The sequence below is a fragment of the Littorina saxatilis genome, linkage group LG12, assembly GCF_037325665.1.
Source record: "Littorina saxatilis isolate snail1 linkage group LG12, US_GU_Lsax_2.0, whole genome shotgun sequence".
NCBI classification, from domain to species: Eukaryota; Metazoa; Mollusca; class Gastropoda; order Littorinimorpha; family Littorinidae; genus Littorina; species Littorina saxatilis.
The window spans coordinates 83,331,808-83,359,307 of record NC_090256.1 but is presented as its reverse complement, the minus strand read 5'-3'; the positions used below and the strand labels follow the sequence as shown (position 1 = coordinate 83,359,307).

The 27,500-nt window shown below is 42.5% G+C and overlaps 1 protein-coding gene across 1 annotated transcript in view; it reads right to left on the bottom strand.

The window, feature by feature from the left end:
* LOC138982969 (glycoprotein-N-acetylgalactosamine 3-beta-galactosyltransferase 1-like) overlaps positions 1-27,500 on the bottom strand; it is a 62,648-nt gene that overhangs the window by 15,542 nt on the left and 19,606 nt on the right. Inside the window, exon 2 of the mRNA XM_070356362.1 lies at positions 13,637-14,550. Coding sequence (XP_070212463.1) covers positions 13,637-13,910 — 274 coding nt within the window. The 5' untranslated portion in view covers positions 13,911-14,550. The remainder of the gene's footprint in view (positions 1-13,636; positions 14,551-27,500) is intronic.

Sequence of the window (27,500 nt, the reverse complement as noted above, 5' to 3'; positions counted from 1 at the left end):
GGAGAATAAGATGAACGTAAATTTGGATCGTTTTATAAAAAAAATTTTTTTTTACAATTTTCAGATTTTTAATGACCAAAGTCATTAATTAATTTTTAAGCCACCACGCTGAAATGCAATACCGAAGTCCGGGCTTCGTCGAACATTACTTGACCAAAATTTCAACCAATTTGGTTGAAAAATGAGGGCGTGACAGTGCCGCCTCAACTTTCACGAAAAGCCGGATATGACGTCATCAAAGACATTTATCAAAAAAATGAAAAAACGTTCGGGGATATCATACCCAGGAACTTTCATGTCAAATTTCATAAAGATCGGTCCAGTAGTTTGGTCTGAATCGCTCTACACGCACGCACGCACACACACACACACACACACACACACACACACAACACCACGACCCTCGTCTCGATTCCCCCCTCGATGTTAAAACATTTAGTCATAACTTGACTAAATGTAAAAACCACAGAATACGATATAATGTCATGCCGACTACAGTGATCTTGAATCTTGAATCACACGCATACATTTCAAGTCATCAGTGTCGCCAGCATGTTATCACTATCATTATGGACCCGGCGCTGAACGTACCTAGCTGCACCCGTTAGTATCATTCCCCTCGACACAGACATGCTCAGCAGGTATGACAATTAAAAGACCTTCCACATTTGCGGGTTCTTCTAACCCAGGTTGCATGATCCCAGTGTGGTACGTCTGCAAGCCGCTTTCGTCTTTACTGGACCGTAGAATGAGTCCATAGTGTTTTAATTGACTTTAAACAAAAAGGAGACCACTCAAAGATGAGGGGGGTGACTGGAAGCTTTATTCATGCTTCAATAAAATACCATAATAAAATAATGCAAAATGTCGCGCTTGAAATGAGATTAAAAGACATGTACATATTTTCCCTGGGGATTTGCTGCGCGCATAATAAACATCCCACAGTTGCGCATAAATATCAAAACATAGTATACTCCACAACAGCAGGATGGATAATCCTGTCTTGGCTCACACTGACAAACATACGCGCTAAAAAAAACACAAAGGAAAAACAACAACCACACACAACGAATTAATACTCAGACACACGCACATAATTATTTCTTTCTTGTAACATAAGCATAACCAACACCATACAACAAACAAGCATATAAAAAATAAAATAAAAAATAAAAAAATAAAAAATACATGCAGAGGCAGTTAATTCTTCATAATTATTAAAAATGGATAAGGCATTCCAGTCACACTAAGCTCAAAAGGGTGGGAGGGAGGGGAAAATTTTTTGTGTGCGCACTCGCGTGAGTTTGGCAGCGAACTGACGCAGTGGACACAGGCCTGTGTTCACAGCGACACGCGCACGTGAACTTGCTGATTCACTCAGCGTAGCGACAGCCGTGGGAGCTAAAGGCCTAAATACAGGCGACGTTAATCCCTAGTAGTTTAAAATACATTTCTGCGAAATTCCTATTAAACAAAAAGGAGACCACTCAAAGATGAGGGGGGTGACTGGAAGCTTTATTCATGCTTCAATAAAATACCATAACAAAATAATGCAAAATGTCGCGCTTGAAATGAGATTAAAAGACATGTACATATTTTCACTGGGGATTTGCTGCGCGTATAATAAACATCCCACAGTGGCGCATAAATATCAAAACATAGTATACTCCACAACAGCAGGATGGATAATCCTGTCTTGGCCCAATTGTCCAAATCCACTTCACTCACTCTACCTTTAAAGTCCCTTTAGTGCGCTGTCACAGATTAAAATGTCCCTTTTACGTTTTGACAGCGCACTGCATCTGTGCGATTGCGGAAGCGATTTGATCACCAGGGATGGCAATGTAAGCTAGGCAAGCGTATGAGCGCCAGTCTCCAATCTGGCGAATTGTCTCTATCGGAAGACCGACTTGATAAGCCCAGGAAGCACCCCCTCTGCGGAAACTGTGCCCGGCGTACTGCTTGGGATCAACACCTGCCTGCTGCAGGCACTGCTTAACTTTTGACACGAAGGACGAGGGGGTCAGGGGGAGAAGGGGGGGTTGCCGGACGAGGCCACGAAGGCGGGGCCGTCGGGCGGGGCGTGGGGGGTAAGCCTGAAAGCTTGGGAAATCGCAGCGACCGGGCAGAGCAGAGCAGAGGGCATCCTCCTGAAAGTCAGAGTCAAAGTGCGATTTTTGAACTGAATAACCTTGGACCAACTAATGGGGATGCGCACAGCGTTTGGGTAGAACACGCAGTCTTGTCTTCTCAAGTGTTTGGTTTTGTCAAACTTGCTCGCTGACGGCGCGAGTACATTGGACCGTCTAAGCATGCCGAAAAACATCACCAGGCATGCGGCCCACACTGAACAGTCAAAAGGGGAGCTAAGGTCCAGCTGAGATCTGATAGTCTGTAACAGCTCTGGCGTAATAGGCAGTTTTCGAGCAGGACAATCACCTAGGCCTCTTCTAATGTCTTTCAACACACAGTCCAGTGAAAAGTTGTTCTCTAGGGGGTTGTCAAGGCCCCACTCTAAATGAAGCTCACAATGTTCAGATACTGACGCACGGAAGTGTACTTTAGGGAGCGTGCCAGGCATACTACATAACGGCACAACGTTGCCGGTGACGCAGGCACAGGGGAGACCCCGATATGTTCACAAAACGTAATGTACGCTCTATAATGAGTCTGATACGTCTTTTTGGTTGAAGGCGCAAAGGTCATGGATTCATAGTCCCGAACCTCCTTATCTAAAACTTGGAGTAAGTTGTCCACAGAGTCTGTAATAAAACACAAAGTCTGTTAATAATCTACCAACCAATCCATACAGACAGTCCCTAGACATCAATTAATAATCTACAAATAAAATAAAAACAAGGTAAAACATGACTGTCAAAAGGGGGGTGACTAGCAGTTTCAGTTACCAGACACGAGCAATTTACGTAAGCGTTCGTGACCTCCCGACTCGTGAAGGCGGGAGACTGCGTCTGCAACGACGTTCCTGGCGCCGGGGTAGTATACCGCCTTCAGCCGGAAGTTGTAAGTGGCCGACGCCCAGAAGACCCTGCGCAAGGACTGCATGACGAAGCTGTCTCTGCACGAGCCCTTGTTGATGATGGCCACCGCCGCCTGGTTGTCGGAGTGGACGAACACCTTCTTGCCCGCCCACAGGTGAGACCAGCGAGTGACCGCCGGTTCGAGGGCGAGCACCTCCTTGTAGTTGATGTGCAAAGAGGCGGCGCGAGGCCAGTGGGTCTGCCAGTGCGTGTAGACCCAATCGCCCTGGTTGAACGCCCCCGCCGCCTCCGTGCAAGCGTCGATGCTGATGGGCGTGGCTGGTCGGCAGTCGACTAGTGGCATGGTACCGTTGAAGGTTCGCAAGAACCTAAGCCACCAGTCGATGTCGAGGCGCATCTCTTTGGTGACTCTGGAGCGATGTCACGGGCAGCGCAGCGTAGCGATGCGATCGAGGAGCCGCCGAAGGTGAAAGCGGCCCCCGTAGATGCACTGAGAAGCCCAGTTTAGCTTCCCAGCTAGGCTCTGGAGCTGGCGTTTGGAGACCTTGGTGCTGGAGAAGACGCCCTGCAGATCTTGCGTGAGGTCCTTCACCTTGGCGTCGGGCAGCTCCATGGTCATAGCGACGGTGTCCAGCGTGATGCCCAGGAGGGTTAGACGCTGGGTAGGGCCCTCCACCTTGGAGTAGTTGATGGCGAAGCCAAGCTGCCTCACTAAACGCATGAGGGCGTTCAGCGCGGCTTGACACAGCTCGGAGGTCTCAGCAGTCAGCAGGAAATCGTCCATGTAGGCGACCACACCCTTGTGGCCTTGAGCATGCATCATGTGGCGGATGGCTTGCGAAAGTTCGTGGAATACCTCGGGGGATCGCCGCGCGCCGAAGGGCAGACGAGTGTCTACCATAAAAGTCTCTGTTGGCGATCCCTCGAAGTTCCAGGCTACGCCTGTAGCCGGATAGTTGGAGGGGTGAATGCGCACTGACCTGTATGCGCTGGCCAAGTCGAGTTTAGCGAGATAGCAGCCTGGTGTGATGAGATCTACGGCATCTTGAAGCTTCTGGAACTGGAACGGCGAGCTGTGTGCGAAGTCATTTAAGGCGCTGCCGACGGGGCGACTGCAGTCGTGGATGATGCGCACTTTATCACCGTCTTTCTTGGGGATAGCGCCGAGAGCCGACACGATGGTGGGTTTGCTGTCACACTGCTTATAATGTCCGTGCTCAAGCTCCACCTTAATCTGCTTCTCCACCTTATGACGGGTGGCGCTCTCTGTCGCTGACTTGTAGTTTTTCTGGTACACGCTGTCGGTGATGTCGTCAACGTCGACGATGCTGAAGCCTTCTTTGACGCCTTCCAGGATGTAGTCTCTTTTGTGTGCGCACTCGCGTGAGTTTGGCAGCGAACTGACGCAGTGGACACAGGCCTGTGTTCACAGCGACACGCGCACGTGAACTTGCTGATTCACTCAGCGTAGCGACAGCCGTGGGAGCTAAAGGCCTAAATACAGGCGACGTTAATCCCTAGTAGTTTAAAATACATTTCTGCGAAATTCCTATTTATTGAGACCGACCACAAGGCGTGGTTCGTCCAAACTCAAGTTCATTCATGAGCACGATAATTTATTAAACCAATCATAACATTGTATACTGCAGGGATCGCGATAGCCACCGCTTTCTTACCCGGTATTTCTTTATAAGTACGATCTTTGGTTACCACAGAAGCCGGTCACTCGATCAATTAACCAAACCACGGGAACTTGACACTGACAAGGACTACACGTGGGAAAGAATATCACAGAGCTTTCGCCACACTCACAGCGTTTCTATCCACCATGTGGCATGCGCATTTGCCCAAACCAAGTCATGAACACAGTGAATACATTTTATTTTTCAGGAAGAAACCGGTCAAACAAAATATCAACCGGTGTATGTGACCGGCTGACGATATGATTCCATGGTAAAATACCAGAAATTTCCGTCTAACAAACGCCCTGGTATATGTCGGTATGTAAATGTTTTTCAGCTCATCCAGCGGTTATTAAAAAAATGGTGCAGTTAGCCAGGCCACCATTTAATTAACCGCTGGCAATGATGAACGGTGTTGTGTGTGTGTGTGTGTGTGTGTGTGTGTGTGTGTGTGTGTGTGTGTGTGTGTGTGTGTGTGTGTGTGCGTGTGTGTGTGTGTGTGTATGTGTGTGTGTGTGTGTGTGTGTAGCTGTGTGTGTGTGTGTGCAGGTGTGTGTGTGTGTGTGTGTGTGTGTGAGTGTGTGTGTGTGTGTGTGTGTGTGTGTGTGTGTGTGTGCAGGTGTGTGTGTGCGTGTGTGTGTGTGTGAGTGTGTGTTTGTTTGTATGTGAGGCTGTGTGTGTGCGTGTGTGTGTATCTGTGTGTGTGTGTGTGTGTAGGTGTGTGCATGTATGTGTGCGTGTATGCATGCGCATGCGCTTGCGTGTGTTTGTGTGTGTGCGTGCGTGCGTGCGTGCGTGTGTGTGTGTGTGTGTGTGTGTGTGTGCATGTGAGCGTGCGGGCAGACATCCAACTGTCTATCTCTGTACTTCGATCCCGTGTCTTTTTCCCCTCTCACATAAATCATATAAGCACATGTGTTAGACTGCCAGGTATAAATATACACTGTTAAATTTCGAGGGAGGAGCCTACCGAATGCTTTCAACCAGAAGCCTATCATAATAGAAGCAGCTAAGTACTATTACCAGCAGTCGACACTCGATAATACATGTGCCCTTTGACCTTTCCTTGGGAATATCCATTACTAAGAATAGAATACGGGATTGTGGGAAAGTTGTTCAATGGCACTCATGCCATGCTGCATGCACTATATTCGATTTTCAATACACGACTCAAAATCTTTGGGATAAATCAAAATGAACAAATACAAGTATATAATTTTATAGAGTTGAGAAAACAAGAAAAAGATGAAACCCGTTTGGAATGAAGACAAGTCGCGTAAGGCGAAATTACTACATTTAGTCAAGCTGTGGAACTCACAGAATGAAACTGAACGTAGTCCGCCGCTAGTGCAAAAGGCAGTGAAAGTGACGAGCCTGTTTGGCGCGGCAGCGGTTGCGCTGTGCTTCATAGCACGCTTCAAGTTACTGTACCTCTCTTCGTTTTAACTTTCTGAGCGTGTTTTTAATCCAAACATATCATATCTATATGTTTTTTGAATCAGGAACCGACAAGGAATAAGATGAAATAGTTTTTAAATCGATTTCGGAAATTTAATTTTGATCATAATTTGTATATTTTTAATTTTCAGAGCTTGTTTTTAATCCAAATATAACATATGTATATGTTTTTGGAATCAGAAAATGACGAGGAATAAGATGAAATTGTTTTTGGATCGTTTAATAAAAAATAATTTTCCCCGAGTACGCAGTAGGAGGGTCCAGCAGACTTTAATTGTGTGTCTGTCTGTCTGTCGGTCTCGACTTAACGGCTTATTGCTGGGAAACTACTGGGCGCAGTTCTTTCAAAAGTTGATACACTAACTTGATAATAGGTCCGATTGATCGTATTAAAACTTCATAATGTTACCTGGGACCTAAATGCCCCCAAAAACACAAAAGCCGCTCTTAACGGTGGGAGTTTTTGCGTGGGAGGCTGGTCGCTTTGCGAACAGCCAGTCACTGAACTAAAGGGGAGACTTGTAGGCGGCTGAGCACGAGAAAAGCATGATTTGCAAGACAGCCGATGGGGATTTGGTCTCGGCAAAGAAACTATTGGTCTCGGTGAAAGAGAGAAAGAGAGCACGAGAGAGTCTATGGCCAAAGTGATTGGGGATCGATTCCCGGCATGGGCGGTCTATATTTTTTTTTTTTTTTTTTTAAATTCTCGTTTACTATTGTTTATTATGAACGTTTTAATGTTTTATTTCACTCTAATTATTTTTTTAATTGTGTAAAATAAATAAAAATAAAATTTTTATTTTTATTTTTTTTAAATCCAAGTGACCCAGGTTTGATTCCCGGCATGGGCGGTCTATTTTTTATTTTTTTATTTTTTATTTTTTTTTAAATTCTTGTTTACTATTGTTTATTATGAACGTTTTAATGTTTTATTTTACTCTAATAATTTTTTTAATTGTGTAAAATAAATAATTTTTTTTTTTAAATCCACGTGCACAAGACAAAAACTTTCATACTGGGGGAGCGTACTCGGGTCCAGCGCCAGCGTTTTTTATAATTACAAGTTTCCGATTTTTAATGACCAAACTCACTCATTAGTTTTTAAGCCACCAAGCTGAAATGCAATACCGAAGTCCGGGCTTCGTCGAACATTACTTGACCAAAATTTCAACCAATTTGGTTAAAAAATGAGGGCGTGACAGTGCCGCCTCAACTTTCACGAAAAGCCGGATATGACGTCATCAAAGACATTTATCAAAAAAATGAAAAAAACGTATGGGGATATCATACCCAGGAACTCTCATGTCAAATTTCATAAAGATCGGTCTAGTAGTTTGGTCTGAATCGCTCTACACGCACGCACGCACACACACACACACACACACACACACACACACACACACACACATACACCACGACACCCTCGTCTCGATTCCCCCCTCTATGTTAAAACATTTAGTCATAACTTGACTATATGTAAAAATGAATAAAATACAAGAATTACGAGTTCAGAAAAAAATAAAAAATAAAATTGCTTAAAAAGTAAGGACTAGCGCACCGTCAATCGGGGACTCTACCGACTGAGCTATTTTGTCGCACTGTAGTTGAGGGAGATTTTAACTTCAAATATTACACTCAGTGAGCTCTCGAGCGTGGCGACGACTCAGTGACTCGAGTTTCCGAGTCTCTCCGTTCGTATTTGTGTAGGCCTACTGTTCTTCATATCTCACTGTTAACTGACCCTACGCTCCCGGTCACTTCGAATACGTTCGGAAAGCAATATCAAGTATCGATAATTTTAAGCGAGACCGACATTATTGATACGAAATGCATTGACCAATCGCCGAAAGGCGCATGAGAGGATATATCCCAAAATCCTTTATTCTCGATGACATACTAAGGAGTTAGTTCGTGAGAACGACGATCCATGGACGGTTTATCATATAAAGGGAAGCAAATGGTTAAAAACGGGCGTCGATAAAGCCAATGAACAATGTTATCTACTTGTAGTATTTCATCCACTTGTGTTTCAACTAGTAACTTGACACGTTCTCTCATCCGAAACTACCCACTGAGACAGGTGTGTGCGATCAGTCATGTGGGTCACCCAGTCCCTCTTTCCGCAGGGGCAAAAAATGCTTTGAAATCTTCACCCCAAGATGAATTTTATTTGTAAGGATAATTGTGTGCGTGTGGATAGCAAGATACAAATTTTTTTTTTCATGAAGTTTCATAAAATAGAACGAGGCTTTCACTGTCTGAAACGGCCGAGAGCGTGAGAAAAAGCGTGAACTGAGCCTGAAACGCCATGATGACTCTGTGCTGTACGCACGTACGCATTCACACGCACAGACGCGTACGCACTCTCTCTCTCTCTCTCTCTCTCTCTCTCTCTCTCTCTCTCTCTCTCTCTCTCTCTCTCTCTCTCTCTCTCTCTCTCTCTCCATTGCCCCCATGGGTTATGGACTAATAAAACTTGAACTTGAAACTCTCTCTCTCTCTTTCTCTCTCTCTCTCAGTCTCTCTCTCTCACACACGCACGCACGCACGCACGCACGCACACACACACACACACACACACCAGGGGCGGATGAGTTCATTTTATGGGGGGGGTTTCCAAAAGTATATTGTGAAGATATGGGTGTGAAGGCGCGAAGCGCCGAGCCGATGGCGCGAAGCGCCTAGCTTGCTAGGGGGGTCCGGGGGCATGCCCCCCCGGAAAATTTTGAAAAAAAGGATGCAAAATGGTGGGGGGGGGGGGGGTGTTCCGGAAACCCCAGAAACCCCCCCTCGTCCGCCCCTGCACACACACACACACACACACACACACACAATCGCACACAGAGTAACAAATTTGTATCACGTGCAGACCATGAAAACCAATAGATATTTACTGGCTGTTTGTGTCACGTGTCACAAGGACCTGTCAGCAGTAACAGCAGCTGTTAACAGCTATTGTGTTTTCAGCGTAGCAATAGGGTCCTATATTTAGACGCGGAGACAAGTACCGGTATAATGCCGACGAGTCGAAGACGAGTCGCATTACACTTGTTCGAGTCTAAATATCGGACCCTATTGCTACGCTGAAAATACAATAGCGATTATATAGCTGTTCTGACCTTGATTTGTTGTTCCAAACTTACAAAATGACAGTTTTTGCGTCGATGCGTTGATCTCAGGTTTTGATAGCAGACGCCGTTTCTTATGCGCATTAGTTTTGCGCAGGCGCCACACTGACTTTGGAAAAAAACTCGATTTGACAACACAGCTGTTAAACAGCTTTTTATTAGTTCATTCGTATACAACAAAAAGAAGTTTGAGTTTTTTTTAAATTTTGAACAAGACTACTTATGAAGAAGACCAAAACACAACATCAACGGAAAACTAGAAACAACTGAAGAACTAGGATGCAACAAGGGGAGGAGAAGAGAACAGCTAATCCGTACAACGCGAACAGACGGCAGCGAAGTTTTCAATTTGGTGAATGGCATTTATACTTGTCTCGTCATCATGAAGCGAATTTTTCAACCTCAGTTATAAACGACTACATGAATGTTAGTATCATGGGTTGAACATCAATACTTGAGAGGGGAATTGGGGTATTTAGTGTGGAGTTACGAGATAAGAAAAGCCGAATGCGAAAATTTGTGTCAGTCGGCAACTTAGCTCACACAGGCACACAAAAACGGCTGTTCCGTTTTACTCCCCTGTTTGTACTACATCTTTCGACTTTGGGCATTTTGTGGTGTTTAGGGACAGAAAATAATTGGTTTAGTCCTGTTTCACCAGGAAGTTAGGAGAAAAGGGTATGCTATCGACATTTGTAAAGCTGAAAAACATTCCCGAGAAGAATTTCAAGTTGTCAGTGTGTGCTGTTTGTGAATGAATGCAAATGAGCTAATAATTATGCTGTCATACAGGAATCAAACACAACTCCAAATGTAGGTTCCCTCCACTGTATTATTCAGCTATGACAACATACACACAAATACACACAATCATAAACATAAATGTTAGGTATTCAAAAATCCGGTACTAACAGTTTTGTAGGCAAAAACAACTCGAGATTACAATCTCGTACACAATTGCACTGACAAAACTCTCTACCCTTCACTTAGGTAGAGAAATACACAAACAGTCCGTGAACTCACAGGCACACGATATCTATTTTACGGGTATCGACTCACGGCTCGTGTGTAGTCAAAAAAACAGTTATACGTGTAGTTCCTATTCCGGCAGACTTAAATCACCGTCTGCTCTGCCTACTGATGGAGAATAAGATGAACGTAAATTTGGATCGTTTTATAAAAGAAATATTTTCTTTACAATTTTCAGATTTTTAATGACCAAAGTCATTAATTAATTTTTAAGCCACCACGCTGAAATGCAATACCGAAGTCCGGGCTTCGTCGAACAATACTTGACCAAAATTTCAACCAGTGCCGCCTCAACTTTCACGAAAAGCCGGATATGACGTCATCAAAGACATTTATCAAAAAAATGAAAAAAAAGTAATGGGGATATCATACCCAGGAACTTTCATGTCAAATTTCATAAAGATCGGTCCAGTAGTTTGGTCTGAATCGCTCTACACGCACGCACACACACACACACATACACACACACTTACACCACGACCCTCGTCTCGATTCCCCCCTCGATGTTAAAACATTTAGTCATAACTTGACTAAATGTAAAAAGCTCTAAATATGTTAAAAAAAAAAATCGGTTGCCTTGCCAGACAAGGAAACTCAAGGCATCCTGTCAGGGAGAGAATGAGCCGAACTCATTATATGACCTGAGGCGTTTAAATCGGCTGCTCATTTCCAGCCTTTACGTGAGTGATGAGCGCTGATACCCTGCAAGAGAACTCGCTTCTTTATCCTCAGCGGATTATGACTTTATTCAGTTATTCTGCAGAAAAACAGAAATGCTGGAGAAAAACTGTTTGTTTCTTTAGCATTTCTGCATAATGTCATCTTTCGCGAAGCAGCCTTTTTTGTCTGCAGCAAAACATTTTACTGCAGTAAAATTGAAATCAAGAATGCTGCAGTAAAACGGCATGCCCCAGTACCCTACGAATGAAGTTTGAACGCTTCGAGCCCTCAACTGAATGCTTTGCGTCGTCGAATTGTCCCTAAAAGAAATTTGACCCCCCCCCCCCCCCCCCCTTAAAAATGATGTGATCCGCCCCTGGTGCAGACAGGTTGAAAATGTTCCTACTACAGCAAAAATATAACCATTTAATGACATCCGACACCGGTACACGCACAGCCTAGCGGTGACCTAATGAGTAATTGTCTCCTGCTGATAATTATGCAGAATTCACCGAGACAATCTTCGTTGTCGAAAATCTTGTTCAGTTTCTGGAGACATGCAGGAGAGGCGACAGAATGTTTACATGACGCCATAATATGACGTCTTTTCGAATTTATTTCGTTTTTGACGTTAGAGGTTTGATTTTGGGGTAGAGGGTCAGGAAGAGAAGTCTCGGTTTATTTCAATCGCTTTCGTTTGTCTTTAAAATTTAATAACCACACATTTTACCAGGCATGTAATTATTCCTTAACCGGCACGGTTGGCCTAGTGGTAAGGCGTCCGCCCCGTGATCGGGAGGTCGTGGGTTCGAACCCCGGCCGGGTCCAAACTAAGACTTTAAAATTGGCAATCTAGTGGCTGCTCCGCCTGGCGTCTGGCATTATGGGGACTGGTTGGACCGGTGTCAGAATAATGTGACTGGGTGAGACATGAAGCCTGTGCTGCGACTTCTGTCTTGTGTGTGGCGCACGTTATATGTCAAAGCAGCACCGCCCTGATATGGCCCTTCGTGGTCGGCTGGGCGTTAAGCAAACAAACAAACAAACAAACAAACAAATTTTTTTTATTCCTTATGAAACGTTGAGTTTATAATTATGCAGTTAGCGAGTGGACGGTGTAAATTGCTATGCATTGATTGGACATTGGATTTCACTTCTTTGAGCCATGTGGAGTCAGAGTCCGACAACAACTCATATTATATTTACTAGAATGAATACCCGCTTCGCCGGGTAGCCGGCTTCGCCGGGAAGAAGTACTTAGAGCCGTACGCCGGCTTCGCCGGGTCCGAACAATGGACCCGCCAAGCTTAGGTCCCTCCCAGATTCGTGGAATGGGAACAGCACGAAAATGATTCAGTGGCCATAATGCCAATCCTGACCATATCGAGTCCCATCCTTGTCGACGAATGTAACCGTGTTAATCACCTTTGGAGGCGAACTCCACTCAAACAGGACTGAGCAAGTTATGGCTTCTCAAAGGAAGGCCAGTACATAAAATTACACAAAAGCCGCCAGACCACATCACAAACAGAACTGAACAATGCACAGGTGTTGCTTACATAGAGACACACACACTCACACACACACACACAAAAACACAGAGAAGCCGTATCTATAGAGAGATAGATGACAGTGTATTTTTCGCGTGGCTATAAATTGATTCGACCTTTGCACTTTTACAGTGAGGATAATTTACGGGTCCAATTTACGTTCTGTACACTGCGTTGACCTTCTAAAAATAATAACAGTAACAGAACGCCGGGAATATCCGAAGACGCTCAGCGCAGTGGACAGCGCAGTGTAGTAACTTACAACTGAACGGGAAAGCCACACGAAGGAAGGGAGATAAACGCCAAACACTGGAGAAGATAAGGAAGAGTTACTTATAATGGTGAAATGAACACAAAAACGAAAATGAGTTCAGCGCTGCGCGCTGAGAGCACGTGTTGAAATATCTCATCGATGATATTGTGTCCGGGGTGTAGCTGAATACGGTGTCCAAATTTGAAAAAGATCCACCGAGAACTTTGGCGTTGTGATGTGGTGTAGCGGCTATGGTGTGTCGGTATGGGGGCCCGGGTAGCTGAGGTGGAACCAAAATAGCTGAGGTGGAACCAAAATCGGTTCCGCGCTGCGCGCTGAGAGCACGTGTTGAAATATCGACCAGGTTGTGTCGTGTCCCGGGTCTACCTGCATATGCCCACCAAATTTGAAGCAGATCCATCGAGAACTTTGGCCGTGCATGGCGAATACACAAATACACAAACACACAAACACACAGACACAAGTCGTATATATATAGAAGCGGCTAGCTGAGACTACAAAAGAGTGCAAGGAGAATTCGTCGTCGTTATCATCATCCAACTGATCTGATTTATCATCATTGTCGTCGTCGACGGCCTCCTCCTCCTCCTCTTCTTCTTCTTCCTCCTTTACTTCTCCTCCTCCTCAGCTTTATCATCAAAACTACGATCAAACTCATTATCTTCATCGCCATCATCATCATCATCATCATCATCATCATCATCATCATCATCATCATCATCATCATCATCATCATCATCATCATCATCACCATTATCATCATCATCATCACCACATCATCATCATCATCATCATCATCATCATCATCATCATCATCATCATCATCAAGATTACCACCATCGTCATCATCACTTACCATGATGCGCGTGCTCATCCTCAAACTTGACAGCCTTAGCCTCGCCTCCGCCGACCAATGGGATGTTTTGATTCTTTTCCATCATCTCGTGGAACGCGCGCTCGTCCAGGTCAAGCGCGTCTTGGTTCGATTTATGCTCTCGTGAGTCAAGGTGTACCATCACGCTAGATTGCGTCATTTGCCGGTATGACGTCAAGATTAATGACGCGGTGATTCCCAGCGCTAGGCCCAGGATGAACTGAAGGTTCCCGCGTGTCATGCGGTTCATTGCCATGGCTCACAGTATTTGTGGAAGGCGGCGACAAATATTTCAAGACGGAGGTGACATGAACGCTGGGCTAAGCATGAAGTTCTTTGTTTCAGTGATTCTATCGCTTCCTCTTACGATGGAAATAGTCAAGCTTTGAGTTGAAAATGGTTTACAATCACGTTCCTCGGTTTGGTGTGGTGAAGATGTGCTGTTTTGGGATAAATTGTTTGTTGCAGTTGCGTGTGTTTTTTCTCCTCCAAATCGATGGTTGTTTATTGTCTTTGTATTAATGAAGTTGTTGACGACATTGTTGTTTGTGTCGGTTTCGCTTTAGTGATGACGTCACTGGTGATGACGACGGTCGAGTTTCACGAATGACTCAGAGTCCTTTCTTTTCACGCTGTCACTGAGTTTACATCCAAGCCAAAACGAAAGAATTCTACAGAATTGCTGCCCATTGCATTTGTCACGATAAAAGGTCAATACATTTCACAATATGCCACTCAGGACTGAAGATTCACTTTTGCTGTGTTTTGTTGCCTGCAAGTTGTCTGCCATCCAAGGACTTGATTCGTCTCATATTATCTCTCTTCCCTGGTGTCTCCTTCAACATGCGTATGTTGACTGACGCTGTGCTTGTTTCCTAATTTCCGTCCGTCGACACCTGGAACATCAAAACCACAATAAACACAGGTGTTCAAGCAGAAAGTTTGAATTATATATGGTACTCATTGTCACACCATTTTAAAGATCTATACACTCATACGTTGAACGTTATTTGTTTGTGCTTTCTCTGCACACACACACATAAAACAATGTGAAAGATTCTTCTACATAGTGAATGAACTCAGCCAAAAAATCGTTTAAGCTGATCCTTCATCGTCTGAAGTTATTGTAACTGAAACAAGTCGCGTAAGGCGAAATTACTACATTTAGTCAAAACGTCGAACTCATGGAATGAAACTGAACGCACTACATTTTTTCACCCCGACCGTATGGCATCGTCAGTCCCCCGCTCGTGGAAAAAGGCAGTGAAATCGACAACCCAGTATAGCGCGGTAGTGGTTGCGCTGAGCGGGATAGCACGCTTTTCAGTACCTCTATTCTTTTTAACTTTCTGAGCTTGTTTTTAATCGAAACATAACATATCTATATGTTATTGGAATCAGGAACCCACAGGGAATAAGATGAAATTGTTTTCAAATGGATTTCGGAAATTTTAATTTAATCATAATTTTCATATCTTTAATTTTCATATCTTGTTTTTAATCCAAATATAACATATTAATGTGTTTGGAATCAAAACATGATTAGGATTAAGATGACATTATTTTTAGATCGTTTTAGGAAAAAACACCATTTTAATTACAATTTTCAAATTTTTAATGACCAAACTCATTAATTAATGTTTAAGTCTCCAAGCTGAAATGCAATACCAAAGTCCGGACTTCGTCGGTTTTTAGTATGTGTCTAAGTGGAGGGTGGCTCTTACTGACCTTGATAGCAGAAAGACTTCCATAGGAAGGACTCACGGTGGAGACACGTTACGCCCCATATACGTACCCAGACGCTTGTTACGCCCGATTTTGTACCCAGAAGGCGAAAGCGATGTGAAGGTATAATAGCTAGAATGTTATTACAGAAAAGAATCAGAAGCGTACTAAAAACAGATCAGTTCAATTATGGTTGTGAATGTTTTCTGAACTAAGCACTGTTTTTTGTTTGAATTTAGGCGTGTTATTTAAGCACAAACACTCAAGAAAACTTGATTTCAGCGAAAATCGGTGACTACGTTAGAGAGAAAAATGGTAAAAAACCCTACAGAAACGCAGTTCATTGGATTGATATCCACAATGACTTGGTTTTTTTACTCTCTTTAACTTCATGGGAAAAGGGCATAATGACTAGATGTATCGTGAAGAAGTACGAGAACAAAATAAAAGGGTACCCATGTGCTTAGTGTTATGCACCCCAGACTTTTCGATTTTCTGTCTGTTACGGGCCCCAGTCTTCCCCTGTTACGGGCCCCATGCATTGAAACTTTTCTCTAACCTCCATTTTCATGCATTTTATTGCTTTATCTGAAACCAAATGTGCTCGTTTTACGTGACAGTAGTGGGAGGTTTGCATTTTAGTCAAGTAACTCAGGCTTGTTCTTTCTTTGTTACTGTTTAACACAGTCATAGATTTCAGATGCAACTATTGGTTCTCTGATCATGAGATCTTTGAAGATGTCATTAACCACGCTGTTAATGCCCATAGTGACAACAAACCTACACTGATACGGGTTCTCACACTAAATTCCCAGACTGGAAAAAGATCGTACGTACAGACAGATTTTAAAGGGATCCCATCAATTCTTCAAAAGCAAAGGTAAAACTATTATCGAGAAAGAAAAAAAAAAATTTGAAATCGTGTTTGATGCAAACAAAAATCAATGTCCAGCAATTTCAAGTGAAGAAGTGTGTGTGTGTGTGTGTGTGTGTGTGTGTGTGTGTGTGTGTGTGTGTGTGTGTGTTTGTGTGTGTGTGTGTGTGTATGTGTGTGTGTGTGTGTGTATGGGTGTATGTGTGTGTGTGTGAGTGAGTGAGTGTGTGTGTGTGTGCGTGTGTATGTGAGTGTGTGTGTGTGTGTTTATATATATGTAGAGGTTACATGCCGAGTCTCAGTGATTATTAAAAATAACTAGTGGTACCCGTGCTACGCACTTTGTGTGCTGCGCATGCGATGTCATTTTGTTGGTTATGTGCTTGTGAAAATGTTGTTTGCACCCCTCCCCCCCCCCCCCCCCGCACATTATCCCGCATATAATGAATTATATTCTCTTGGTGAAAAATAAAATGTTAACCCTTACACCGGTGCAATTCTGTAACACATGTTACATAGCCACTTGTGAATTAACAGAGAGAAAAATAACAAAAAACAGTCATATAGGTTTTCGCATCAATGGGAGGTAATCGGAACTGACCAAAAAGACTGCGCGACCGCACGCGACTATACAAACAAACAAAATAAAATACAGCAGGTATGACGTTTGCATGAATCCATGATTACGTCTACATGAACAACAGTGATAAAAGTGCGCATCTCTTCCCAGCCGTGCAGCGCTTTGAAAGTTGGAAGCATTAAAATTTAAACGGGTAAAAAGCCATCGTGAAGATACGAAAAAAAGTATGACGTCTAAAATACTTAATGATTCAAACGCATAGTATAACATATGTAATTGACAACAGAAAATATATACATGGTTCACACACACAATCGAGTGCACACATCCATGCTTATTTAAAGTCATGTACACACACACACACATACATACATGGCATCAAGCAACACACAATTAAATGACACATATGGAATATGGAAAACGTATAATGGACATGAACATGGCAAGTAATTTACACCGTTACCTACTATAAAATTGATGATATATATATACCACTCACTTGCTATTCGCCTAAAAGCTTGCGGTGTGCTGTGACACATATAAGAAACCAGAAGAAAAAAGGACTTTACTTTGGCGAAAAGAGCATATGCTGCTTATTTTTGTACATAACTGCTATAACTGTATTTTTTCCGAACACTTACATGTAAAAAACATAGAGATATATCTTACCATTTCACTAAGACAGCCAAAATAACGGTCAAATTAAGGGGAGATCATGATGACGTACATGTCTATGGTTGCACCGGGGGAAAATATTTAGTCGCTGGAACCTATAAGGTATAACACATGTTACATAGCCACTGGTGAATTAACAGAGAGAAAAATAACAAAAAACAGTCATATAGGTTTTCGCATCAATGGGAGGTAATCGGAACTGACCAAAAAGACTGCGCGACCGCACGCGACTATACAAACAAACAAAATAAAATACAGCAGGTATGACGTTTGCATGAATCCATGATTACGTCAACATGAACAACAGTGATAAAAGTGCGCATCTCTTCCCAGCCGTGCAGCGCTTTGAAAGTTGGAAACATTAAAATTTAAACGGGTAAAAAGCCATCGTGAAGATACGAAAAAAAGTATGACGTCTAAAATACTTAATGATTCAAACGCATAGTATAACATATGTAATTGACAACATTGACAACAGAAAATATATACATGGTTCACACACACAATCGAGTGCACACATCCATCCATGCTTATTTAAAGTCATGTACACACACATACATACATACATGGCATCAAGCAACATACACATGGAAAACGTATAATGGACATGAACATGGCAACTAATTTACACCGTTACCTACTATAAAATTGATGATATATATATACCACTCACTTGCTATTCGCCTAAAAGCTTGCGGTGTGCTGTGACACATATAAGAAACCAGAAGAAAAAAGGACTTTACTTTGGCGAAAAGAGCATATGCTGCTTATTTTTGTACATAACTGCTATAACTGTATTTTTTCCGAACACTTACATGTAAAAAACATAGAGATATATCTTACCATTTCACTAAGACAGCCAAAATAACGGTCAAATTAAGGGGAGATCATGATGACGTACATGTCTATGGTTGCACCGGGGGAAAATATTTAGTCGCTGGAACCTATAAGGTTATACGGCGACTTATCAGGTGATAATGTTTCGAACTATTTAGTAAACAAATCTATGGAATATTTTGGAGTTCCATTAACAGATAAACAGATCTATCTATCTTCTTATTATTTTAGGTTCGTCTGGGGTAGAGAAATAAAACACACAGCTAGGTTCGTCTGAGGTGCGGTCGCGTGTTTAGTCGAACCGAAAGTTGAAGAAGAACCAATCACAGATCTCTTTCGCCGCGATGTCAAAGTTCAGGTCAAAGTTCACTGTTGTCTGCTCAAATTTGCGAGACAAACCTCTTCAAACTTTGTTCGTGGACAAAATTGGAAGTCGGGACCTAGCGGAATCGATTTCCTGGGTCACGTTGGCATAGCAACCGAAGGAGAAGGCACAAATCCGCGCGGTTTGGTCACAGGAATCGAAAAACCACCGAAAATCCTACCAGTATTATATAGTAGATGGTCGAAGTTAGCGGATCATGAAAAATGCGAGCTTCAGCGAGCTTTTTCATGACCGCGAACTGAGACCATTATTTTTAATAATCACTGAGACGAGGTGTGTAACCTCTTTATTCCTCCTTTCTTCAGTTATTCAAAGAAAACAGGAGTTTTTGTGCGAAAGTTTGATCGAATCCGAATCACTCAACCAGTCAACCTGCGCAGGCGATCGACTAATGCGCGGTTGTATAGTTCCGAGCAAATCAGTCATTCCATTCTGTTTACACTTCTTGTCAGTTTCCCTGTTTTGGACTAAAATCAAGTACACAGATATGCTGTTATTCTGTTGTGGCGGTAAAGGCAGATATTGTGTGTTCTTTTTATGTTTTAGTATCGCTTAAGATAATGTTCTTTCGTCAAATGGGACTAGCAGACGAATATTTGCACCCGTGTTCCAACGTTAATTACTGTATGAAGTTCAGTTTTCTGGGGAAAATAGTGTATGAAACCGCTTTATGTTGTTTAAATTGATGAGATGTGTGCATTTGGTTGCGTGTGATCTGTTTATAAAATGAAATATTGTTAAAAACTGACCGTCGGATTGCAGTCAGTGTTGTCGAAGAAACTGCGTTAAAAGAAGGGGAACTACTCTTGTCGCTAGAGTATGAGTTACTTGCCTTGGGAATTTGCTTGTGATGAACGGTTTGTGCACGGCAGATCTAGATTCAGAAAACAACCGAACTCATGGATTTTATATGGAGATTCATGTGTTCAGGCCTGTAGTTGTTAATTTAAATGCGGTATGTTTGTATTGTTTGCTCCAGAAATGTATACTTCGTACGGTAGAGCGTTCGGAACTTTTCAGTCGCAAAAGTAGTACCGAAACAGAACAGCTTCTCAACCCATTGCACTATCGAGGATTCAGGCTGTTGCTGGCTCGTTATTTGTTTGGTTGCTGGGTCATTATCGAAAAATAACTAGCTCTACAAGTTTACAGAGGTAAAGAAACAGAGGGGGGAATAAAGAGAGATATATATATATATATATATATATATATATATATATATATATATATATATATATATATACAAATATAAACAACACAATAAAAAGTCCAAAACCAAGCCAGAATGTCGCATCTTTTTAAATCCAAATTTTCGGCCCGCAGGCCTTCTTCAAGGTGCACAGACCAAGCGTCTATAGTTACAACACAACAATGGAACATCTGGGGCCAGTTTCATAAGATAGCAGTGAATCGACTGACAGTCGATCGACTGCCCAGTCGATTGACTGTGGTTGATCGCCGGGTCACCGAAAAGCGCGTTTCATGAGCGAATCACCGTCACCCGCGGACAACCGCAGTCGACCGACTGCACAGTAATCCGAATGGCCAATCGAGGGCTAAATTTAGCAACATTACCACTTCCGTTTGCTCATTCGCACGTGGAAATGGCCGATTTCGAAGAAAAAACTAGTCTCGGTCCGCTCAAAATAACAATGACCGAGACTTTCAGTAATTCATTCGCGTGACGTCGAACCCTCTTACGCCATAATGTGACGTCTTCAAGACATAACCCTGACTTGTCTCCTGGATTACTGCGTCATGATAGATACATTTCGAAGAACAATCAGAAGGTTTGGCTCACAATCCAAAAAAGTGTGAGCATTGTACAATGACTGTGCGGATAATTACATTTATTTTCGGTTTACCGCAGTAAGCCGAACACAGTGTTTGGGAGAGAGCATCACCGTGTTTGGCCGACTTCCGGTGAGACGACCCGCAGTCGGCCGACTGAAATTTTGTTCGTGAAACCCGATAACGTCGGATTACTGTGGTTCTCTCGGACAACTGCAGTTGGTCGACTGTGTTTCTACGTCACATACAGACGTAAAGTTACATTCTTCAAAAATATGATTAGTATTTAGTCTCTACCAGCCCGCATGCCTTTTTGAATGTATCATAAATCAAGGGTCTATTGTTACAATTAAACACATTTATCAATAGAACATACATGTAGTATGTCACATGAAGACGTAATATTACTGTCATTATCTCAAGTTTACAGTCTTTGCTAGCACGCAAGCCTTCTTCAAAGTGTCTATGGTTACACATGAACGCATATATAATAGTACGTCATAAGACGTAATATTATCTTCTTCCAGGAAATCAATATGACACTTTTTTAGTCTCTATCAACCTTAATTACAAAACTACGGACAGCACACATACGTAGAGGTTACATGCCGAGTCTCAGTGATTATTAAAAATAATGGTCGAAGTTAGCGGATCATGAAAAATGCGAGCTTCAGCGAGCTTTTTCATGACCGCGAACTGAGACCATTATTTTTAATAATCACTGAGACGAGGTGTGTAACCTCTTTATTCCCCCTTTCTTCAGTTATTCAAAGAAAACAGGAGTTTTTGTGCGAAAGTTTGATCGAATCCGAATCACTCAACCAGTCAACCTGCGCAGGCGATCGATTAATGCGCGGTTGTATAGTTCCGTGCAAATCATTCCATTCTGTTAACACTTCTTGTCAGTTTCCCTGTTTTAGACTAAAATCAAGTACACAGATAAGCTGTTATTCTGCTGTGGCGGTAAAGGCAGATATTGTGTGTTCTGTTTATGTTTTAGTATCGCTAAAGATAATGTTCTTTCGTCAAATGGGACTAGCAGACGAACTTTTGCACCCGTGTTCCAACGTTAATTACTGTATGAAGTTCAGTTTTTTTGGGAAAATAGTGTATGAAACCGCTTTATGTTGTTTAAATTGATGAGATGTGTGCATTTGGTTGCGTGTGATCTGTTTATAAAATGAAATATTGTTGAAAACTGACCGTCGGATTGCAGTCAGTGTTGTCGAAGAAACTGCGTTAAAAGAAGGGGAACTACTCTTGTCGGCAAGAGTATGAGTTACTTGCCTTGGGAATTTGCTTGTGATGAACGGTGTGTGCACAGCAGATCTATATTCAGAAAACAACCGAACTCATGGATTTTATATGGAGATTCATGTGTTCAGGCCTGTAGTTGTTAATTTAAATGCGGTATGTTTGTATTGCTTGCTCCAGAGATGTATATTTCGTACGTATAGAGCGTTTTGAACTTTTCAGTCGCAAAAGTAGTACCAAAACAGAACAGCTTCTCAACCCATTGCACTATCGAGGATTCAGGCTGTTGCTGGCTCGTTATTTGTTTGGTTGCTGGGTCATTATCGAAAAATAACTAGCTCTACAAGTTTACAGAGGTAAAGAAGCAGAGGGGGGAATAAACTCTCAAACACACACGCACACACACACACACACCCGCACACACACACACACACACACGCACACACACACACACCCGCACACACACACACACACACACACACACATGGGGTAAAGTGCTACCACGTCGCACACAGCTAAGCATGCTGAGTCAGGTAAAGGTGCCAGAGTCTTGTTTATCTCGTCCATCTTTTGCAGAAACTCTTTTGTGTCAATGATCTGGAATGGGAGATGTTGAGTGAGATGGTTAATGGAAAACTGAACGAACTTTGATAAGGGCTGGATAGGAGTTCCACACCCAGACAGGAGAAGCCTGTATGGGTAAGGCTTGGATTTGTGCGTTTTGATGAGAGGCTTGCACTTTGCTGGATGTGCCTCATCAATGTCGGTCACATAAGCTGCCATGTCAGTGTTAATGTCTCCTGTTATCTTCCACTTATCAGCCCAGTTCCGTACTTTTTGTGCTACTTCTAAGGAGAGATCATTTGGCAATACGTCGTACTGGGTTTTGTCCATAAGAGTATCTTTGATGACCTTATCATCATCTTGAAGAGACTGCATTGTCGAGGGACTGCAAATTTCACTGGACAACAACACTTGCTCGTACACCGATGACAGTAATTGCACCATTTTTGCTACGCCTAACCATGGAACAGCTATGGGACCCTGCCATGCTTGTGACTACGTGGATGTGTTTATGGGGGAACTTGACAGGCGTTTGGTTGAGTCTTCACCTGTGCCTCTTCTCTCAACATTGATGAATGATGGAGATCAAAGTGTGCATTTGAACTGGAGCCGTTTTCGAGATGATGGGTTTGCTGTCCTTCCAAATGCATCTGATTTAGTCGCCTTCGACTCTCATCTACAAAGTCTACATCCAGGCATTGTTTGGACAGTGTCCAGTGGAAGACAAGCCAATTACTTGGATGTGGCTTTGCGCATTACCGATGATGGCAACATTGAAACTGACGTCTTCTCAAAGAACGCCAACAGCTATTTGCCACCATACTCCTGCCACCCTCCATCAGTCTTCAAAGGTCTTACACGTGGAGTTGGGACTCGACTCCGTACCATTTGTTCAGAGGATACAACACTCTCTGTAAGAACAGTGGAGTATGCGAAGTATCTCACCATGTCAGGATGGAAATGGACAAAAGCGTTTGCAGGAGTAAAAGAAGGAGCTAACAAGGATAGAGAAAAAGTTCTGAAACAAACAAGAAAAAAGGATCGCAAAAAAAATAGCATGGGTTACGACCTATGATCCCAGAGTTCCATCGAAAAGCCACATCATCAAAGACAACCTGCATCTCCTTTATGAAGATGACAGAAACAAAGATATTTTCCCCAAGAAAACAATCATAGGGGCAGACATAAGGAGAAAAAACATCGGTGAAATCTACAAACCAACAGTCCCCAAGCGTTTCATACAGCATGGACCCCGTGAACAGCCTGGCTTCTTCACATGCACAAAGAAATGTGATACTTGCGCACATTCTGAGAATGTTCAGAGATTCACTGCTCCATGGGATGGTCGACAATGGTGTATTCGTGGCCATTTGACTTGTTCTACACCAAACGTCATCTACATTGTGAAATGCCAGTGCCACCCTACAGACTTGTATACGATCCACTAAGAACATAAAGAAACGATGGGCTAACCATAAAAGTGACATTAAGTTGCGGAAAACAACGAAGTGTCAGCTATCCCACCATGTTAACACTTTGCCCCACCCAACTGACCCTGCAATGTCATTTTTGTCAATTCTTCCAATTGAGTCTGTGCTGCATGAGGGAATTCTGCTTAGAAGAGAAATTTTCTGGCAGGCTAACCTTGGTACACTTCTGGGCAACGGTATGAATCAGAGGAGTGATTTGAATGCTGCCCTCAAGTTTAGAGTCACCTATTGACTTTCTAGGGTGACTTTTTTCTTGAGGATTGGCTTTGGTCATTGTTCAGATTCTAGTCCCTGCCTTGACCTGATACATTCATTCCTGAGAGAGAGAGAGAGAGAGAGAGAGAGAGAGAGAGAGAGAGAGAGAGAGAGAGAGAGAGAGAGAGAGGGGGGGGGTGAGAGTGAGAGAGAGAAAGAAAGCAAACGAGAGAGAATTAGTGATTTGCGTGCCCGATGTGTATGTGAGTGTGTGTGTGTGTGTGTGTGTGTGTGTGTGTGTGTGTGTGTGTGTGTGCGGGTGTGTGTGCGTGTGTGTTTGAGTGAGAGTGTATGTGTGCTGTCCGTAGTTTTGTAATTAAGGTTGATAGAGACTAAAAAAGTGTCATATTGATTTCCTGGAAGAAGTTAATATTACGTCTTATGACGTACTATTATATATGCGTTCATGTGTAACCATAGACACTTTGAAGAAGGCTTGCGTGCTAGCAAAGACTGTAAACTTGAGATAATGACAGTAATATTACGTCTTCATGTGACATACTACATATGTCACACGCTTTCCTTCTTTGCCACTACTAAAGCAAACGTGTGCAAGATTGTATGTTACACGCTTTAGGAGCATGGCAAGAACGGATTCAAACTCAAAATCGTCCCTCCAAAAGCCAAAAAATGCACACACGACTTTTATTTCTCCTGTTGTTATCGTTTTTTCTCTTTACAAATTCATCAACGCTTAGAATACTGAAAACGGCATCCCAGACGACAGTACTGTTTCCATACGCGAATTTAGCTTCACTTGGAAAGTGGCTCGCTCAGGAGGCCTGTTAGCCTGACACTATAAGGACAGAGTTCTGAACATAGATGACAAAGATTCCGGAATGAACAAACATTTCGCGGATGCAGACACAGAAAGACGTCATGAAGAATGCGATGCTTCAAAAGATACAGACTGTGACGATGACTGTGACGCCATTCACATATACCGAGACGTCATTCACAGTTGTTCGGTCACTTCCGTCAAAAAGTAGATCTCTCCACAATGGCTGCTCCTGTGTTTAGGTTTGTCAAGCTTGAGTACACAAAACGTGTTTGTTCTCTCCTCTGTTGAAGCTGTGAGACATAAATGCTATTCCGACTTGGTCGTGTGACAGAGTTTTCTTCCACACTCGATTAGCTGATGTCTAACTCAGCCTGACGGCTTCGTTAGACAATCAACATAATCTCGTGTGGAAGAAAACGTCTGTCACACGACCAAGTCGGAATAGCAGGTAATGTATGTTCTATTGATAAATGTGTTTAATTGTAACAATAGACCCTTGATTTATGATACATTCAAAAAGGCATGCGGGCTGGTAGAGACTAAATACTAATCATATTTTTGAAGAATGTAACTTTACGTCTGTATGTGACGTACGATCAGATGTTCCATTGTTGTGTTGTAACTATAGACGCTTGGTCTGTGCACCTTGAAGAAGGCCTGCGGGCCGAAATTTTGGATTTAAAAAGATGCGACATTCTGGCTTGGTTTTGGACTTTTTATTGTGTTGTTTAAATAAGCTTTTTTAAGTTTTAAAAAGTTTTCCAGCCTTCATTGTGTGGAGTGGTGCAGAGGAAAAAGAGTTTCTTGAATTCTGTATATATATATATATATATATATATATATATATATATATTTAGGGTTAGGGTTAGGGTTAGGGTTATATATATATGTCACAGTGGAAATGAGAATCCAGTGAGATTCTGAATCGCACTAGTGGAGATTGGAATTCCAGTTTGCACTAGGGCAAACTAGAATTCTCATCTCCACTGGATATTTGTTAGTGAAGATTGGAATTCTAGTTTGCCCTAGTGCAAACGGGAATCCAGTTTCAGTGGAGATGGAATTCCAGTTTTCACTAGGGGAAATAGGAATTGGGGGAAATAATGTGTTCAAAGGTTTACAATTGTTGTTAAAACCATTTCATCTTGAGTCATTCATGACTTTAAGGCTTACTCATTGCAGGTATTGAAATGCAGAAATAAAAATAAATATTATTGAATTGATATAATCGAACAACACACAATAGGTTTTTTTTATCAATATCATTAAATCATATTACAAAGTTAAAAGTTTATATAAGATGAAGCATGAGATAAAGAGAGAGAGAGAGAGAGAGAGAGAGAGAGAGAGAGAGAGAGAGAGAGAGAGAGAGAGAGAGAGAGAGAGAGAGAGAGAGAGAGAGAGAGATGGGCCTCGGCCGTCAGAGCCGACAGTAGTATTGTATTGTATTGTAAAACCACGGTGTTGAACTTGTGGACATGCGCTCTGTAGAGTTTCTGGAACTTAACAGTGTTGAACCAAGCAATATACAAGAAATAACTCTGATACAAGAACAGTCTGCAAATGCAAGGGCAACTGTCCAACGAAACGGTGCAATTGCCTAAAAGCAAACATAGACTGCTGTACAAAATGTCACCCAGAAAGCACATTTTGCAAGAACTGTTGATGGATTTCCAGTGAAATGAAAAAAAGCAAAAAAGGTATGTTTGTGTGCGTGCGTGAGTGCATGCATGTGTGGGAGTGTGTATGAAGACCTACCTTTCATGCTTCATCTTTATAAACTTTTAACTTTGTAATATGATTTAATGATATTGATTAAAAAAAAACGTATTGTGCGCAATTACTCTGTGTTGTTCGATTATATCAATTCAATAATATTAATTTTATTTCTGAATTTCAATACCTGAAATGAGTAAGCCTTAAAGTCATGAGTGACTCAAGATGATATGGTTTTAAAACTACAATTATAAACCTTTAAACACATTATTTCCCCCAATTCCCCCCAATTCCTATTTCCCCTAGTGAAAACTGGAATTCCCATCTCCATTGAAACTGGATTCCCGTTTGCACTAGGGCAAACTGGAATTCCAATCTTCACTAACAAATATCCAGTGGAGATGAGAATTCTAGTTTGCCCTAGTGCAAACTGGAATTCCAATCTCCACTAGTGCGATTCGGAATCTCACTGGATTCTCATTTCCACTGTGACATATATATATATATATGTGTGTGTGTGTGTGTGTGTGTGTGTGTGTGTGTGTGTGTGTGTGTGTGTGTGTGTGTGTGTGTGTGTGTTTTGCTGTTGTTGTTGCTTTATTTGTATAAAACTGTGTATTGACTGGGTGGCCGAGTGGTAACGCACTTGCGCTCGGAATCGAGAGGTTGCGTGTTCGACCCTGGGTCAGGCCGCTATTTTCTCCCCCCTTTCCTAACCTAGGTGGTGGGGGTTCAAGTGCTAGTCTTTCGGATCAGACGAAAAACCGAGGTCCCTTCGTGTACACTACATTGGAGGTGCACGTTAAAGATCCCACGATTGACAAAAGGGTCTTTCCTGGCAAAATTGTATAGGCATAGCTAAAAATGTACACCAAATACCCGTGTGACTTGGAATAATAGGCCGTGAAAAGTAGGATAT